The 19,114-nt window shown below is 46.7% G+C and overlaps 1 protein-coding gene across 1 annotated transcript in view; it reads right to left on the reverse strand.

Annotated features, from left to right (window-relative positions):
- Positions 1 to 213: 213 nt before the first annotated feature.
- Positions 214 to 19,114, reverse strand: part of BVES (blood vessel epicardial substance) — a 47,794-nt gene continuing 28,893 nt past the window's right edge. Inside the window, exons 8-9 of the mRNA XM_055137222.1 lie at positions 6,134 to 6,307; positions 214 to 3,850 (exon numbers count right to left, since the gene is read on the reverse strand). Coding sequence (XP_054993197.1) covers positions 3,726 to 3,850; positions 6,134 to 6,307 — 299 coding nt within the window. The 3' untranslated portion in view covers positions 214 to 3,725. The remainder of the gene's footprint in view (positions 3,851 to 6,133; positions 6,308 to 19,114) is intronic.

A 19,114-nucleotide genomic window follows, 5' to 3' on the forward strand; every position in this document is an offset into this window, starting at 1 on the left:
ATGATAGAACACCCATCACTCATTTAAGATCTACAGACTTTGAGGCTGGAGCAATAGCACAGTGGGTAGGGCATTTGCCTTGCACGTGGCCAACCCGGATTCGAATCCCAGCATCCCATATGGTCCCCTGGGCACCGCCAGGAGTAATTCCTGAGTGCATGAGCCAGGAGTAACCCCTGTGCATTGCCGGGTGTGACCCAAAAAGCAAAAAAAAAAAAAAAAAAAAAAAAAAGAAATCTATAGACTTTATGGAGAATCCATCTAGTACTCTATAAATGTAAATATGGAGGTGGGCTTTCAAAAGATTAAAAATGACATACACATTCTGGAGGGTTACACCCCAGACTCCTCTGAAAGCCTGGATGCTTCACTGCACATAGTAGAAGATAGAGGTTATCTATGGAATACACTTTATGGGCTGTTCTGTGCACATTAGTCACGCAGCGAAACGAAAGCTGAAAACACAGGAAACATCTCACTAGGGACTTGGCAGTGGATGTATTCTCAATCTATGCATGTGTGCCTCACACAAAGATAAATGCGCTCATTTGTACAGATGAGACTTTAATCCACAGGAGATCTTACACTTAATATTCTTTTCTGCTTTCTTATCTGCTGCTTTGCTTTCGTGGCTTCGTGGGAGGGCTGCTCAGCGGCTGGCGGCTCCTTGTCTCGGAGCCTCATTGTCCTCCTTAGAGGTGGGCATTTAAAAATAGTTTCATGTTTCCCTTTCAGGATAAGTGGCCCTTTAAGGATTCCTCGTCTTGAGATTACAATTTTGTTATCAGTGATACTGATGCGTGTGGTGGGGACACCACACATTTAATCAAGACAGTAAGTGACTTCATGTCACTTGCTTTTAGGGTGTGTTTATAAAAGGGGTTATGTCCAGCCTACTTTAGCAGGGCATAACCTCTAAACACACCCAGGCTAATCACTAAGAATGACCCTCTTCTACTCATATTGCAAATTACAACACCCAAGAAGGGAGAGAGAGAGTAAAAGGGAATGTGCCTGCCACAGAGGCAGGGAATGGGGGGTGGTGGGAGGGATACTGGGACCATTGGTGGTGGAGAATGGGCACTGGTGGAGGGATGGGTACTCGATCATTGTATGACTGAAATGTAAGCACGAAAGTTTTTAAGTCTGTAGCTGTATCTCATGGTGATTCATTAAAAAATGTTTAAAAAAGTAGAATGACCCTCTTCATTGTCTGAGGTTGACACAGTAAGATAAGGCTGAAAATGGGTGGTCAGGAAACCCCAAAGTATTGAGGACCCCACAGAATAGCCAACATGTAGCCTAAGAGGAACCAAATATTTTTTTTCTACTTAGGGAAGAAAGTGATATCTAATTGCTCTGTAGCATGAACCTGTGAATTAGTCTTGTGCCTGGGTTAACTAAATGGTCAGTAATAACCTTATTTCATAAAAGCTCAAATGAGGAATTCATTTCAAATAAGAAAAATAGTTGTGACACCATTAAAGTCTTGCATGTGATCTCAGGCAGAGATATAGTTAAACTAACCTGAGTCTTGAAGCCAAGTCCCAGTCATTCTCCTTTGCTTCATTTCTGCCAAAGAAAATTTAATTTTGCAAACTGCCTAAAACATACTGGGACAACCTTTCCACCGTGATGTGAAGAAGCAGACATTGGACGGCAAGGTGCGGACTGGGTTCTCAGTTTGCAGAAATTCTCTAAGTGATGTATTGAGTTCAATTTTACTTTAATGCAAGTGAAACTATTTGAAATAACTGGGTCCAAAAGATTTAGGAAGGGGGCCAGGGAGATAATACAATGGGTAGCGCTCTTGCCTTGCATGTGACTCACCCAGGTTCAGTTCCCAGCATCCCATATGGTCCCCCAAGCACTACCAGGAGTTATTTCTGAAGGCCAGGCCAGAAATAAGCTCCGAGCATTGCCAGTTATGCCCCCTTCCACTTCCCCCACTCTTTTCCCCCTAGAAAATAAAAAATCTTAGGAAAATGAGGTGAGCCCGGAGTATAGACAGCATCACTTAAATGGTGATTAAGGTCTTGAAAATGTGACCTTTAATTTTTAATTAAAAAAAAATGAGAGTCACACCCAGCAGTGCTCAGAGCTCTCCTGGCTCTGTGGTCAAGGATTATTCCCGGTGAAGCCTGGGGAATAGAACCCAGATTGGATGCATGCAAGGCATATGCCTCACCTGCTGTACTCTCTCCAGCCCTGAACTGCAACTTTGAGGGAAACAACATAACCAAAAGCAGGTCATGGAAAACATCCTTTTATTCAACAACCTTGTTTTTGCTTGTCAGTGTGGGAAGAAAATGCCATTGAATGCGACCACCTGAGGCCCTGCTCTGGCTTATTTCTCTCCTTTCTCTGACCGTGAGCAGCAGCTGCTCACTCACCTGAGAATGACCTCACCTGGAACATCACTACCTAACAGAACAGAGCCACTCAATGTTGGTTAGGCTGGAGGAAACAAACAAACGCTGAAGTGGTATGTTTCATGGACCTGATGGATTAAGAGGAAACAAGCCTATTTTCCATCAGCCAGACAGCACCTTTTCCTGCAGCACAACCCTAGAGATCTGGAATGACAGTTCTCACACGTGTCCAGGTTGGGTGGCCAGGCACAGCCCGTGCTCTAAGCAGGAGCGCGTGGCACGCTGTAAGGAGAAATTAAGGTCTTAGGGGGAAACCTGAAACTTCAGGATGCCAGCTGCATTCCTTTATTCTGTGACTCCCATGTGGTCCCCGGTGTCTCCCGTCCTCCCCACCCCAACCGTTTCTCACCCATTAAACCCCAAGCTCGGAATCCCATGTGAGCTCGGTTTAGAGAAACACCGACATCAGCCTCTGAATAGCCTTCATCTGTCTTTCTGGTCCTGGCTTTCACACCAATTTATAGACAGCATGATAGAAGGGCAGTATCAGCAGAGGCTTGATCAGTTTAATTTATTATCAAACTTTCTACCCAAAGACCAAATAAGCTAGTTGATGTGTCTGTGTGTTGCTAGGAGAAAAATAAACATCAGTTGGATCCCATCATTCTTTTAAACATTTTCATCCCCCAAAGTCAACTGATAAAAAGCCCAAGACTGCGCTTTAACGGGACTTCAGCATCCATCATTTTATGGCATTGTATGACAAAACATTGTCTGATGACCCCATTGCCAGAGTGGAGAAACTGTGAAGAACACGAACAACTTTCAAAAATAGGTGCAAGCATTTTTTCAGCGACAGATAACTGAATTTGGGGGTGGGCTGTTATTGGCGGCCACACCTGTTGGTGTGTAGGGTTTGCTCCTGGTTCTGTCTGTGCTCAGGGATCATTGCTGCTGGTGCTTAGGGGACCCTATGTGGTGCTGGGGATTGAACCAGGTCAGCTGCATGCAAAGCAAGTGCCTTCCCCACTTGCTGTACTACTGGACTCCTGAACTAAGATTTTATTTTTTAACTTAAAAATAATAATATAGCTAGAAAATACTGTGACCTCGTAGATATCAAAATAGAAGTAGGTGTAATCAGAAGGCTCAGTAAAACAATCACTTAACACACTGGCAATTCCTAGGAGAGCTAAAGTAATGTTCCCATTTTACAGCTTCCTCACTTTTCTGTCCTCAAATGCGTTCAGCCTGAGCATACTGAAAAATAGCCCAACAATCATGAAAAGGTGGCAGTCTGTTTCAAGATTTCTTCACTCCGTGTCCATCTCCATAACTTGAATCCTCTCCTGATCAAGGCAACTGATGGATTTTAAATGTATTTGGAGTCACGGGTTCAAAGACCTCATCGTCATCTTCCACCCCTTCTTCTATTGGCTTCATCTTGGCAGAGACGTGCTGGTGTGGGGAGGACACATCTGTCAGAAGACACAGAGGACAATCACTTACTGGTGCCCACGATGGTTCCAAACATGGCATTTTCAACCCAGAATTAGAAAGTATGAGGAAAGGGAATTCTCATCATGTGATATGGAACAGGTTCTTCTTACATGTGTTTTATATCTTCTTACATGCTTATAGAAACACATGAAGGTCCCAAGGTGTTGGCTTAATGTTTGTGTGAGATCAGAATGTGTGTTCTGACATTACTATCATTCCTGGGTTTCAAAACTGGGCCCAGCAGGGGCAAGTGCACCCCCGGGCTGTTAGGGTGCCATTTAATCTAAGGAACCAAGCAATTACTAGTTCATTCATTCAATCCCTCATCCATGCATCCAACAAACGTTTACTGAGTGTCTGCCACGTAATGGACACCATGCTTGATGAAGGGAGAAATGTCCAACATGAAGTAAAAATTATTACCTTTGTGGGGCCCTGGAGCGATAGCACAGCGGGTAGGGCATTTGCCTTGCATGTGGCCGGCCCGGGTTTGATTCTTCCATCCCTCTCGGAGAGCCTGGCAAGCTACCAAGAGTATCCCACCTGCACGGCAGAGCCTGGCAAGCTACCCGTGGCATATTCGATATGCCAAAAACAGTAACAGCAAGTCTCACAATGGAGATGTTGCTTGAGCAAATCGATGAACATGGGATGACAGTGCTACAGTGCTACAGTGGGGCCCAATGAGGGCTGATATGACGGCATCAGCGCCAAGCCACTTTCCCAAGGTTCTTCCATTCCAGGTCTGGGTTTTCAATGGTGGGGGTCAAACCGCCTCCACCCACACCTCTGCCCCATGCTGGCTGTCCTCCAGCAAGGTCCAGGGCCCAGTCAGAAGATGCTGAGCTCAGGCTGGTGGGAAGCCTGAGCTGGAAGGGCAGTGGGTGAAATCTGACTCCACGTTGACTCCAGCAGTATGTACCACCAGTGGCTCACACTTGGAAGTGCTTAACTAATACAAGCTGTAGTCAATGTGCTAAATACAGTTGACCCTCGAGCAGCCATGATTTTGAACTGCAGGAGCCCACTTAGACCCAGATCTTCTTGGACATGGATGTTGTAAACGGATAGAATTAATACATACTACGATGAGTGTATTTTACCTTCCTGGTGCTTTTCTTCATAACATCTTATTTCCTCTTTATTGCAAGAATATAATGAGTAATAGATAGCAAAATATGTGTGGATTGACCGCTGATATGATTGGTAAGACTTCCAGCCAAAGGTAGGTGATATGCAGTTGAGTTACTGAAGAGTAAAATTTTCAACTTGAAGTTGGGCGGGAGAGGTCAGGGTCCCTAATCGGCAACTAGCTCAAGGGTCAACGTACTGGCTAATCAGCATAAGGGAGCAGGGGGATCCCGGTAGACCAAAGTAAACCAACTATAAGATGGCCGCTTCACTGGGTCAAAGACAGCAACAGCCAACAGCCAGCACCTGCAGAGGTGAGCCGGGGGCCCAGGTCAGCAGGAGGTCCCGGGGCACAGGGAGGGGAGGCAGTAGCCACAGTGGTCAAGGGCAGAGACTCAGGAAACGTGCTAGGCTCAGATCTGTTTTGCTGTGTCATCACTGGCACCCTGGACTCTGCCACGGAACCCTGTGAGGCCTCAGTTTACCTGCAGGAAGGAGCTGCTCACAGGACCTGCTCCTCCAGCTACAGGGAGGATGAATGTGCTCAGTTTAGGATACTGGACACAGATCCCATGCCTACAGTGTCCTCCACTGTTAAGTACCAGATTTCTTGGGGATATTCCCCTTGCCAAGGCCATGACTATGCAGGGCTGGACTTTGGTGTAGCTAATGTGTCTGGCATACATCAATACTCATGTTCACACACTAACAGTCCATCGAAATCCTCAGTTTCTTTCTTTTTTTTCTTTTTGGGTCATACCCGGCAATGCACAGGGGTCACTCCTGGCTCATGCACTCAGGAATCTCCCCTGGCGGTGCTCAGGGGACCATATGGGATGCTGGGATTCGAACCAGGGTTGGCCGCGTGCAAGGCAAACGCCCTACCCGCTGTGCTATCGCTCCAGCCCCCGAAATCCTCAGTTTCTTAAAAGATAAACACTGATATAAACTGTTGAAAAACTGCACCTGATCCAATGTAGTTTGATCCCTGGCACTGCACGGTACTTCAAGCACTGCAGGGAGCAGCCCCTGGTACCTCTGGGTGTGACCCACCCCACTCGCCCACCACCCGCAATGAAAACATCAAGAAAGAAAAGAAGCTTTTGTTAGAGGTTCAGAAGAGAGCTCACGTGGTAGGGCACATTCCTGACATGTGCAAGGCCCCGGGTTTGATCCCCAGCACTGCTTGGCTCCCCACGCACCACCGGGTGTAGGCCTGGTGGCCCCCGAACACTGTGTCATTGGGTCCGAGCACCAAAGCACCATACTTGCGTCACCAGGCTGAGCACTGCTGGAGGTGGCCCCTATTTGAAAAAAAAAAAAAGAAAAAGCAAAGGTCCAAGTACACATTTATGCCTCAGAGAACAGCCTGGTAAAGTCTTGCAGGCAAGGAATGTTTTATTTTATTTCAATCGTTTTACATACAGGAGACATCAAACACAGCAAACACAAATTCTAATTCCTGTGTCTGCTCAAATGGCAATACTATGTGATTCTGGGGCAAGAGACTCTCTTCGCTCCTCTATACTGTAATCCCCGCCCCCCCATCCCCACTCCCCGGTTTAAATTATTCCTTTTTTTTTTCTTTTTGGGTCACATCCTGCAATGCACAGGGGTTACTCCTGGCTTTGCACTCAGGAATTACTCCTGGCGGTGCTTGGGGGGACCATAGGGGATGCTGGAAATCAAACCTGGGTCGGCCGCGTGCAAGTAAAATGCCCTACCGTCTATACTACCACTCCAGCCCCTGGTTTAAATTCTTAAATCAGGGGCTGGAGAGACAGTACAGGAGTTGGGGCACCCATGTGACAGACCCCAATTTGGTCCCTGGTGCTGCATACAGTTCCACGAGCACTGCTGAGTGCAGCCCTGTTGGGGTAGCCGGGGTCATTCCACAGACCAGAGCATCGCTGCACCCTCGGGCTCTCACACTGACCCAAGAGAGGTTTGGGTTTCTCCATTTTCCAAACTGTCCCGAGTGCAGCAATGATGCCAGTTTTGGTTTCTTTATAAACAGCAGCAGCTTCTACCACATCTTGCCTCAAGTTATGATTGAGTCTCATGAAATATTAACCTAGGCAGAGTATCTGCAACCACATAAACCTTAGCAAACAGAAGGCCTATCTGAGAGCATGAAACCAAATCAAAACCGTGGAGCATCCAGATGAAACTGTACAATGTGCAAAACAGAAACACATGCCGTTTATTTTGACAGGGGGAGTGGGACCGACTGATTTCAAGAGTTTAAGTCCATCTATCCAAGCAGGGCTAACTAACCACCGTTCTCTGCATTGACAACTCCATTGTGGCTTATCCGATCTTCTCAACCATCAACCACCTTGTGATCACTAGGTTTCCATGGAGAGGTGAGGACTGGCACCAACATGGCCGGAAATAACCTTATACCAACTCTCCAACAACCTCCAGCCTCTCTGTGAAAGAACTCCTGTCCCCACTCTATTTTCCAGGACACAGGGAGAACCAGGTGCTTAGATACAACAGTAAGACAAGAGACTGAGGCCGGAGACAGAATAGAGGGGTTAAGGCGCTTGCCTCGCACACGGCCAACTCAAATTCAATCCCCGGAACCACACATGGTCCCCTGAAACTTGCCAGGAGTGGCTTCTGAGCACCGAGGCAGGTGTGATCCTTGAGCACCACTGGGTATGACCCCGAAAACAGAAAAACAAAACACCAACACCACCAGCAGAATGGCGAGAGCCACCCATGATTTGTACCATCCAGGCTCCTTCCCCTTGGTCTCCTCAGGCCAACCCATCTTTTCCCTCTTCTCTAGTTTTCTCCAGCGGGAAAGACTTCTGCGTTCCCCTCCCAACTACCAAATTCCTTTCCATCCCTCAGGGCGGAGTCGAAAGCCCTCCTCCTAGGACCTCGTCCCTCCCTTCCCTCTTCGAGGGATTTTGGGGTCTGAAAATCAACCCTCATGCCTTCTGTACGGCATTCTGCTCTCCAGGACCTATTGGAAAACAAGGGCCTGGAGGGTGGTCGCTGCCTCTCCTTCGCCCCTCAGAAGTGCCCTGCAAGGAAACTCTTCCTCTGAACTCTGAGCTGATCCTCAAGATGTGGGAGAAACATGGGCATGGCCTTTCATTTCTGAGGGCTCAGGCTCTCCCCTGCCACCCCACCAGCTTCCCTCAGGAGCAGGCGGGTCGCCTGACGGGAGAAGCCCGTTGGGAGCAGGCGCCCTCCTCACTCTCTCCCGCAAGGTCTCTGAGGGCCACTGTTGAGTGTAGTGTCCTGGTTTGAGGTGGTGGTGAGTGCAACCTCTCAAGCAAACACCAGCAAAGGCCTGACTAGCGCCCCGGGGAAGCCTCCCTGCATCTGCCAATGGACAAGCTGCTAGGGCCTGGATGAAGATGTTGGGAAAATGAAAATGAGTTGGACATCACCTCTGGTATCTGATTCTGGGGACCTCGACACACCCTTTAGAGCAGCACATCCTCATCCGCCCTGTATCTTCTCCTCCTCAGCAGCTAAGGCAAGGGCAGCAGCTTCTGTCCACAAGCATCTTTCCTACTACCGGAATTTTTCACAACAGAAATAAACTACTTCCCAGGGAGGAGAAACCAGGTGGCCCTAACAGCTGGGACAGACTGTTTCTTTCATTCTTCTTCGTCTTCTTTTTTTTTTTCCAGATCAAAGTTCTTTTCCTATGAAGAAACGAGCTTGACTTTCTTTTCGGGTTTTGTGGCTGAGCGGGAGCCCTCAGATCCCCCAGTTCAGTGCCTACAGCCAGGGCGCCTCGTAGCTCTGTGCCCAAACAGGTGTGCTCTGCTACCAGGCACGGGAACTCGCTCTGCTTGTAACTGCTAGAAGTTACTCAGGCCCAGCTGGCTGCACAGCCTTCAAAAAGACACCGGAGTCACAGAAAGTGCCTTTTTGTTCCATCCTCAGTTAGAGGGGCCCGTTGAACCCTGAGCACCGGTGGCCCTGGCCTCACTGGGCTCTGCCACTGCCACAGTGGGGAGTCCCGGGCTGACAGGGGCTCAATGAGCCCTGGAGCTAGTGTGGTCCAGCTTCTGGGGTGGGACTCAGAGGTGTCCTCCTGGGGGACCATCTCAGCGCCTTTCACTATGCTGCTAGAAATGATTGGCTCATCGATGAATAGATCCAAGCCCAAATTGGGGTGTAGGGGGGAAAAAAGCGCTGGGGAGATAGTTCAAAGGGCTTTAGTGCTTTCTTTGTATGCTGCAGCCCTGGGTTCCAACCCAGCACCGCACAGAGCCGGGAGTGACCCCTGAACAATGGACTTGGAATAGCCCTCAGGAACCCCAGGTGTGGGTGGAAAACAAAAGCACTTCTATAACCTGGAGTGTGAATAAAAAGAAAGAGAAGATTCTGCTTCGAGGGAACTATCTTACATTTCACAAGTTAATAAATGTTTTCTTTACGTTTTACTGGTTTTTGATTATTTTTTCATTCTGATGCATCATGAGAAATGTGCCTAGAAGGCCTAATACCTTACCTAGATGTGGAAACCTGAGGAAAGAAGAAATTGAGTTTATCTCTAGGTAAGTGCTTTTCCAAATTGCTTTTCCCCCTCAAGGACATTACTAGGAGGTTCACGCATGGCCTCAGTGTCATGCTCGACTTTTTGATTTCCGGACTCCAAAATAGTAAATCATTTCTCAGCTCTAATTTTTCCAGAAAATGGATTCCTTCTTTTCCTTTGTGTTTAGGACACACTTGGCAGTGCTCAGGGCTGACTCCTGGCTCTGCACTCAGGGATCAGTCCTGGCAGAGCTTGGGGGACCGTAGAGTGTGTTAGAATTGAACCTTCACCAGCTGTGTGCCAGGCAAGTGCTTTACCTTTGGTCCCTACTATTCTCTAGCCCCTGAAAAGTGGATTCTTGTCCTTGATTAACTGATTCTATTATTGACAAACCAAAGTGTTTAACTATATCCTTTGGTATGCGTTGTATTCAGGAAGAGACCATTACTCATGTATTCTACCTATTAGCTATAACTACCTTCCTATTTGCTAGGCTTGGCTGCCAATGAACAGAGATGATTATAAAAGTCCACAAAATAAACACAAAGTTCTCAGACTGAACAGCAACCCAGACTGACTGTGAAAGGTTCAGCAGTAAGGGCTGGAGCGATATTACAATGGGTAGGAGTTACCCTGCACATGGTGATGCGGGTTCGAGCCCCAGGATCTGATAAGATCCCCCGAGTACTGCCAGGAGTGATTCCTGAGTGCAGAGCCAGGAGCAACCCCTGCCCTTTAAGCTCTCATAGACCCCGAGAAACACAATTTTTTTGAAAAGCAAATAAAAGGTCACGTTTATTTAGTATTCAATATAATATCCTATGATGTTGGAAGATATTTTCCTTCTCTCTGTTAACTTCAATGTAATTTCCCACCCCCCCCCCACCAGCCCTATCAAAGTGTTCTTAGTTTTATTATGTTTAACCATCTGGCCAACTGCTTTAGCACATAATTAAAAACCTTACAGGAGTTTTGAATTTTAATTAGATTATACAGTTGTTGCTGAATGGAGCTGAGGAAGGATTTCATGGCTTCTGTGCTAGAAAGGATTATCATCCCTTTCCTGAGTTGGCCTATTTATATCATACGTATTCTTTTTCTTTAATTGAGAACATCTGAGTCTGGGTAGAAGCTTTCTGAACAATAATAACACTGAAAAGGAGGGAAGGGCAGTGAGGGGCCCAGAGTCCAAAGGGAGGTGGGAAGGAGTGAGGGGCCAGGAGGTTTGCTGTGGCTGTGGGGGTCCTTCTCAGCTCAAATCCTGGTGAGTCAGATGGGTGGTCAGGGCCCTGGGTCACAGGTGTGAGCGGCAGAGCACATGTGCAGGTCTGAGGCCGGTTCCTGTCCCCAGGGCTGCAGGGGCGAGCAGCAGAGAAAGCAGTTTCAGAGGGCAACTGTGCAGTCAAGTCCAAGAAACCGCAGTTCTGGGTGAGACAGGAGGACAAGAGGCTCTGGGAGGCAGAGCTGAAGAATCGGGGTCTGGAATGGATGTACTTAAAAACTGGAATCTAGGGGCTGGAGCGATAGCACAGCGGGTAGGGCGTTTCCCTTGCACGTGGCTGACCCGGGTTCAATCCCTGGCATCCCATATGGTCCCCCAAGCATTGCCAGGAGTAATTCCTGAGTGCAGAGCCAGGACTAGCCCTTGAGCATCGCTGCATGTGACCCAGAAAGCAAAAAAATAGATAAATAAAATCTCAAAAGTAGCAAGATATGAAAAAAAAAGAGGCAACTGAAATAGTTAAAAACCAAAAAAGCAGTGTGAAAAGGCCCAATTCAGATCAGAACAAACTTTACCAACTGGAAATCGAAATGAGACTTTCTCCTAGAAGAGTAGTAGCCCTGTTACTGTAGCACTGTCATCCTGTTGTTCATCAATTTGCTCAAGCGGGCACCAGTAATGTCTCCATTATGAGACTTGCTGTTACTGTTTTTGGCATATCTCATGCTCCACAGGTAGCTTGCCAGGCTCTGCCATGCGGGCAAGATACTCTAGGTAGCTTGCTGGTCTCTCCAAGAAGGATGGAGGAATCAAACCCGAGTCAGCTACATGCATGGCAAATGCCCTACCCATTGTGCTATCGCTCCACCCCATAGAAGAGTAGAATGAAATTAAATGAGACTGAAGAAAGATATAGTACACAAGAAGGCCCAAAGTAAAGCACTGAAAACACTTCGGGGAATAAAGGTTGAGAATTGGCAGTGAATGGTGGGATGAGTTTTTGTCCACACCCAACAGTGCTCAGGGGCTACTCCCAGCTCAGTCAATGCTTGGGGCTCATTTCTGGTGATGCTCAGAGGACCAGGCAGCATTCGGGGACAGACAGAGCCAAACATCCAATCCACAGAGTCAATGATAACACTGAAACCAAGAGACCCAAACTTCAACAACTGAACTGAAGAAGGTGCCAGTCAAAGGGCAGGCTGGTGGGAGGTCGGGTACGGGAGGGAACTTGGGAACATTGGTGAAGGGAAGCTGACACTGATGGTGGGATCAGTGCCGCAATATTGTAAATCTAAAACCTAACTAGTTGTAGCTTTATAAATCACAGGGCTTTAATTAAATAAAAATTAAAATTAAAAAGCAAAGTAGGAATTCATAACCAATTTAATACTTCTTTGTTTCAGACATAGTAAATAGGTTTGAGCAGAATATTGACTTTCCCTAAGAGGCTTTCTTTAGCCATCCATTATGGTAGGTTTTAGAGTTAATGCTTATTTCCTGTGGCCTGATCACATCTCTTTTCTACCTCTCCCTAGATTCTATGTAGTTTGTTGTTTTTAAGTCAATATCTGTTAAGAGGGGAATGAAATACAAACTGAGCTAAGAGAATGATTTCATGAAATCAACCTGGACACTAGGAACACTCTATTGGCATTTTCTACTCCCCCAGGTAAGTACACTGGTAATGTACTGATAGACTGAGAGTAATTCATGTCAAATATGTTGTTGGTCTTTGAAAGACAAGAATACTAACTTGCAAAGACCAACTCCATATCTGATATGATGCAAGCCAACTTGTGTTAAAGCAGATTTGTACAACTGGGTCCCACGAAATGAACAGATTGTCCAGAGCAAAATTTTGACATTAATAACAAAAACTGTTTCAAAGATTTTTTTTCTCAGCAAGAAATATCTCTAAATATTTCATGGTACCTTTTAAAAAGCATTATAACCTCTAATGATAATTTCTATAAAAGTACACTAACAAAAATTTTTTAAGAGGAGTTCCAACATTTCCTCAGGATCTTAAAGACAAATAGGTTGCTTAACACCAATCCAGTTAACTCAAGTTCTGCAAGTTCCATTCATTATTTTATTTTTTTTCTTAGTGGGGAGGGCACAGTTGGCACACAGAGGCCACAGTCTGCTTTTGGGGCTATTCCCCGGGCAATGCTTCATCAGCCCTGTGGTGCAGGGGAAAGAACACCAGGCTCTCTCAGGCAAAGCAGGGGTTTCAGTCCATTCATCCACCTCCCCCCCTCAAAGTTCTGTAACTTTTTGAAAAACAGAGCATGTCTTTCTGTTGCCATGGTAATGCCTGTGTTAAGCAACACTGATCAGAGATGAAACAAGCAAATACAAGTGGGGTGTGTGTTCTTCACAGTCAGGGATTTAAACCTCATAAGGAAGGAGAGCAAGAGAGGGAGGTGAGTGAGGGCAAGGTACCGTGGAGCGCACCCCTGGCCAAGGTCAGAGAGAAACAGGCTTGTATTCCTAAGCAGGTATTAAACACCTCTCATTGTCTTGTCCCTTCCTCTCCTCCTGTCTCATCACCACAGGTTCAAACACGCAGTTCAAGTAAATGAAGCAACAAAAAAGTGAAAAGAGTTCAATTAATTGGATGATAAGCTACTGACTAAACAGAAGCTGTTTTTCCTCAGGCTATCTCATTAATTCGTTTTTTTCTCCTCAACTGATCATTGAAATGAAATACAGATCATCTATGTGCTTAAGAGCAGACGTCCTGCTCTGGGTTCAGCATCAGGGGACATGTGTGAAAATAGAACCAATAAAAGAAACGGGATCTGCAGCAATGTTATTGAAATAGTTCATGTAACATTTCCCTTTCCCTTTTTTTGCTTTTGTTTTGGAGCCACACCTGGTGGTGCTTGGGGCTTACTCAGGGACATGCGCTTACAGATACTCCTGGTGGGCTCCAGGAACTGTGCGGGGTTCTGGTGATAGAACCTGGGTCACAATCAAGTGCCTTATCTGCTGTGCTATCTCCTTGGTCCCCCCTCACCCTTTTGTGAACAGCATGTTTGTTTATAGGATGTGTAATATAGTGAAATGTTTGTGGTATTATATATCAAACTGAGATTTTATCTCAAACTAGAGATTTTTTTTCTTTTTGAGTCCCACCTGGTGATGCACAGGGGTTATTCTTGGTTCTATACTCAGGAACCACTCCTGGTGGTGCTCAGGGGACCATATGGGATGCTGGGAATCGAACCTGGGTCAGCTGTGTGCAAGGCAAACACCCTACCCGCTGTGCTATCGCTCCAGCCCCATCAAACTAGAGATTTTTCAAAACTGAGTCTTCACCAGAATCTATGCAAATCTCTCCACCTTCCCATCAGAATATAGAAAATATTTTTTAAAAATGTTTATTACTGTGGGGATGCAATCAACAAAAATCTGGAATGTAAGGAATTCTACAGCCCTGCTACTCAAAGGGTAGCTCAGGGACCAGCAACACTCATGTCACCCAGGTCTTCATTAAATTTGTGGATTCCCGGCTCCCAGCCCAGTCTGCCATACTGTAATCTTTAATGTGATCACCAAGTGATTCATACACACATTTGCATTTAAGAATAAATGTTTTAATAAAAAAAATCCCCAAACAAAAGTACAGAAATGCAGACAGAGAGACACACAGGAGATGGAAAGGGAGTTTAGAGATGAAAAGAGACAATAGAGAGGTCAGGCAGTGTCTCCAGGGCTAGTGCTCATGCTTCATCTGCCGAGGCTCCCTGAGCACCACCAGGAACAACTCCTGAGCAGAACATACTGGAAGTAAGCCTTGAGCACCTCCTGGTGTGGCTCCCAAACCAACCAACAAAAACCAACCAAACAAAGAGATGATGGATAAATACAGTGGATACATGCTGATCTCGATAATTAGGAGAAATATCAATATGTGGACCAAGCAATAGCACAGTGGGTAGGGGGTTTGCCTTGCACGAAGCTGACACAGGTTCGATTCCTCTGCACCTCTCAGAGAGCCCGGCAAGCTACCGAAAGCATCCCGCCCGCACGGCAGAGCCTGGCAAGCTACCTGTGGTGTATTCAATATGCCAAAAACAGTAACAACAGGTTTCACAATGGAGACGTTACTGGTACCCGCTCAAGCAAATCGATGAACAACGGGACAACAGTGCTACAGTGCAGTGCAGTGACAGCTTGATCAATATGTATTTTGGCGGGGGGAGGGGGTTGGAGGCTGCACGGGCTGTGCTCAGGGCTAACTCCTGGTAATGCACTCAGGGATCAATCCTAGTGATACTTGGGGGGACCATATGTGGTGCCAGGAATTGAACCTGGGTCAGCTGCGTGCTAGGCAAGTGCCCTTGCCACTGTTCTATCTTTCTGGCCATAGGAGCCATGCATTTTTCTTCTTCTTTTTGGGTAACACCTGGTGGTGCACAGGGGTTACTCCTGGCTCTGCACTCAGGAATTACTCCTGGCGGTGCTCAGGGGACCATATGGGATGCTGGGATTCAAACCCGGGTCGGCTGAGTGCAAGGCAAACACCCTACCCACTGTGCTATCACTCCAGCCCCAGGAGCCATGTATTTTCATGTTGAAATCTAACTGATTCATTACTAGATGGAATTGTGTGAAATAATATACACACATAATTTTTACAGGGCACCACTGGTCACAATTTTGTAATTACAGTTGACTTTTGAATGAAATGAGAACACTGATAGGAAGATTTTTTTTTTTAACCATCCATGGGTTTTAATAACCATCATTTTTTCCTTTACCATTCATGACCTCAACCAACCACAGGAGGCAGTGAGCTGAATCCTAGGATCTGGGACTTGTGCATGTAGAGGGAGCTGAGGCTCCATAAATCATAAAAATAAAAACTTTGGCTAGGAGGCTGCCCTTAATCCATGCATTATTCAAGGGTTAATCATAAATGAGGCAAAGTGGAAGTGAACCAAGAGCAAAACATTGAAAAACATAACGTTGGTTAATTTTAAGTGTTCCCATGGAAAACCTCTACACAGAGTAGATTTTTTTCACTGAACTGGAAATAAATCAATCTCTGGCAAACTATTTGCAGCACTTGGTCGTAATGAAGGAGTTGGAATGGAGGGTCTCTCGGGAGAAGACGGCTGGATGGGAAAAAGGCTCCGCACAGCTACAGCCTGCTTACTGGGTACCCATGCGTTCATGTGGATAGGGCAGAGGGGAACAGCTGCCAATGGCAGGGTGTCGGCAAATGAAGGGTGGGTGTGGAAGGGACCAGTACAACATACAGCAATGGACAATGCTGTGTTCTTTTTTTCCCATTTTTTTGGCGGGGATTGGGGAGAGTGTTGCTATGGTTTTTGGGCCACACCCCATCCTGACTGTACTCAGGGATCACTACTGGTGTTCTCTCAGGGTGCTAAGGATCGAACTAGGGTCAGCTGCATGCAAGGCAAGAGTCTCACCCATTGTACTATCATCATGCCAGCCCTTTTTTCTTTTGAAAACACAAACTGGAGAGATCTTACAGTGGGTAAGGCGCTTGATTTACGTACTGCAAATCCTGGTTTGATTTTTTTTTTCTGTCTTTTTTGGGGTCATACCCGGTGATGCTCAGGGCTAACTCCTGGCTCTGCACTCAGCAATTACTTCTGGCGGTGCTTAGGGGGCCGTATGGATGCCAGGAATTGAACCCAGATCAGGTGCTTGCAAGGCAAATGCCCTCTCCATTGTATTATCGCTTTGGCCCCACCTCCTGGTTTGATCTTGGTACCACGTATGGTCTTGAGCACTGTCAAAGTTCACTCCTAAGACAGGGGCCCTCATTCATTGTTGGTGGGAATACTGACTGGACCAGCCTTTTTGGAAAACAATATGGACATTCCTCAAAAAACTAGAAATTGAGCTCCCATTTGGCCCAGCAAATACCACCCCTGGAAATATACCCTGGGGATTCAAAAACACACAGCAGAAACACCACCTGCACTTCTATGTTCATTGCAGCACTATTCACAATAGCCAGAATTTGGAAACAACCCGAGTGCTTGAGAAGAGACGTATGGATAAAGAAACTATGGTACATCTACACAGTGGAATACTACACAGCTGTTAGTGAAAGTGAGGTCATGAAATTGGCTTATAGATGAATGTATCTGGAGACTATCATGCTGAGTGATCTGAGTCAGAAGGAGAGGGACAGATATAGCATTACTGCATTCATTTGTGGGATATAAAAACAACATGAAACTAATATCCAAGGCCAGGGAAAATGGGCCAGGAGGATTGGTCAATGGTGTGGGAGATGGAGTGTAGTTAAGATAGAGGAGGATCCATTGTGACAATACTAGTTGGAAACCATCGCTCTGGACAAGAACTGAGTATTGAAAGCAGGTACAGAGATATACATGATAATCTTTCAGCTGGGGGTTAGGGGTTGCTTGAAGGGCTGGCAGGGAAACTGGGGACAGTGGTGCTGGAAAATTACACTGGTTGGAGGGATGGGTGTTGAAACATTCAGTCATACGATGGTATGACTGAAATGCAATTGTGAACAATTTTGTAATGCTCTACCTCACTGTGATTCAAGAAAAAAAAATTTAAAAAATGGTCACTCCTGAGCACGGGTCCAGGGGTAGCTCCTGAGCACCACCAGCTGTGCTACCCCCCAAACACACACAACAACAACACCAAGAACAAACTCCACACACACTGAGCCAGTATGATCTCCCAGCATGAGCTATGGAATCAGACAGGACACTGAGGTTTGTATCTAGCATCCCCTCTGAATGAACAGGAACAACAGGTGAAGTAGCATCCCCACCCTCTGTCGGGTGACTCCTGCATGGGCCGGATTGTTCACTGTTCTCTGGCCTAGGGAACCTGAGTGCAAGCGGCCTGACTTCTTCTACATGGCGGTGCTATGTGCTTTCAATGGAGCCTGCCACCACCATTTTCCCTCTGCCATGACAATGCGGAACCTGGGACAGCAGCTGCCCACCTTGGTGCCCGGCGCGAGGAGCAGAACCTGCCCCTGAAGCTTCAGAGGATGGCACCTGAGGACTGGACTCCACCACGTCTGCTTCATCTAACAAAAGCTCGGCCACCTCTCCCTAAGGGGCTGCAGTGGGAATTCCGGGTGATGATGTGGATTGAGTACCTGCAAAACCAGCAGCTTCTCTAAAGCTGAATGTTGGCGCCCTTCTCTCTGTGGGCGGCAATGAAGCTGAGAGTTTGCCGGGAGCTATGGCTGCCCTCCCTCTGCACCCCAGAAAGCCCAGAATAATAACACCTCAGTCCCTTGTTGGAGGGTCTGCACATTTACTAAGTCCAGCCACACACTCAAACAGGGATAAATGTTGTTATTTCAGCCTCGCAGTCTTTAAGAATGGATTTTCCAGGCTCTATTTTAGCAGGGCTGTAATTTGTACTATGGGGGCTGTGAATGACAGGCAAAGGAAATTTAACAGAAACAACCTTTAGTGGTTCTGAGGTAAAAACCTAAGTAAAAGAAAGAACTGTTACTTTTTTTTTCCTTTTTGGGTCACACCTGGTAATGCACAGGGGTCACTCCTGGCTCATGCACTCAGGAATTACCCCTGGCGGTGCTCAGGAAACTATATGGGATGCTGGGAATCGAACCTGGGTCGGCCATGTGCAAGGCAAATGCCCTACCCACTGTGCTACTGCTCCAGAACTGTCCTGCTATTGCTCCAGAACTGTCCCATTTTTAATGAATTATATGCTGGGGTGAATGAAACAAGCCATGATCAGGATCTGAGCTATTATGCTCAGGCACTAACTACAGTAACAAACACTGTAGCACTGTCCCATCCTTCGTTCATCAATTTGCTCGAGCAGGCACCAGTAACGTCTCCATTGTGAGACTTGTTGTTACTGTTTTTGGCATATCGAATATGCCATGGGTAGCTTGCCAGGCTCTGCCATGCAGGTGTGATACTCTCCGTAGCTTGCCGGCTCTCTGAGAGGGGCGGAGGAATCGAACCCAGGTTGGCCGAGTGCAAGGCGAACACTCTACCCACTGTGCTATCGCTCCAGTTCAGTAACAAACAAACAAAAAACTCATACTGAGGCTTCATCAGGGGAAGCAGGCACTGACATGAATTTGTTGGACAAGTCATATATACACACCCTCAAAAACATATAATACACCTTTGTACTGATTTGTAATATTCTGCCTAATAATCTTGAAAGGGCTGGAGCGATAGCACAGCAGGTAAGGCATTTGCCTTGCACGCGGCCGACCTGAGTTCAATTCCTCTGCCCCTCTCGGAGAGCCCAGCAAGCTACCCAGAGTATCCCGCGCGCACAGCAGAGCCTGGCAAGCTACCCATGGCATATTCAATATGCCAAAAACAGCAACAAGTCTCACAA

This window comes from Sorex araneus, chromosome 4, assembly GCF_027595985.1.
Source record: "Sorex araneus isolate mSorAra2 chromosome 4, mSorAra2.pri, whole genome shotgun sequence".
Classification (NCBI taxonomy): Eukaryota; Metazoa; Chordata; class Mammalia; order Eulipotyphla; family Soricidae; genus Sorex; species Sorex araneus.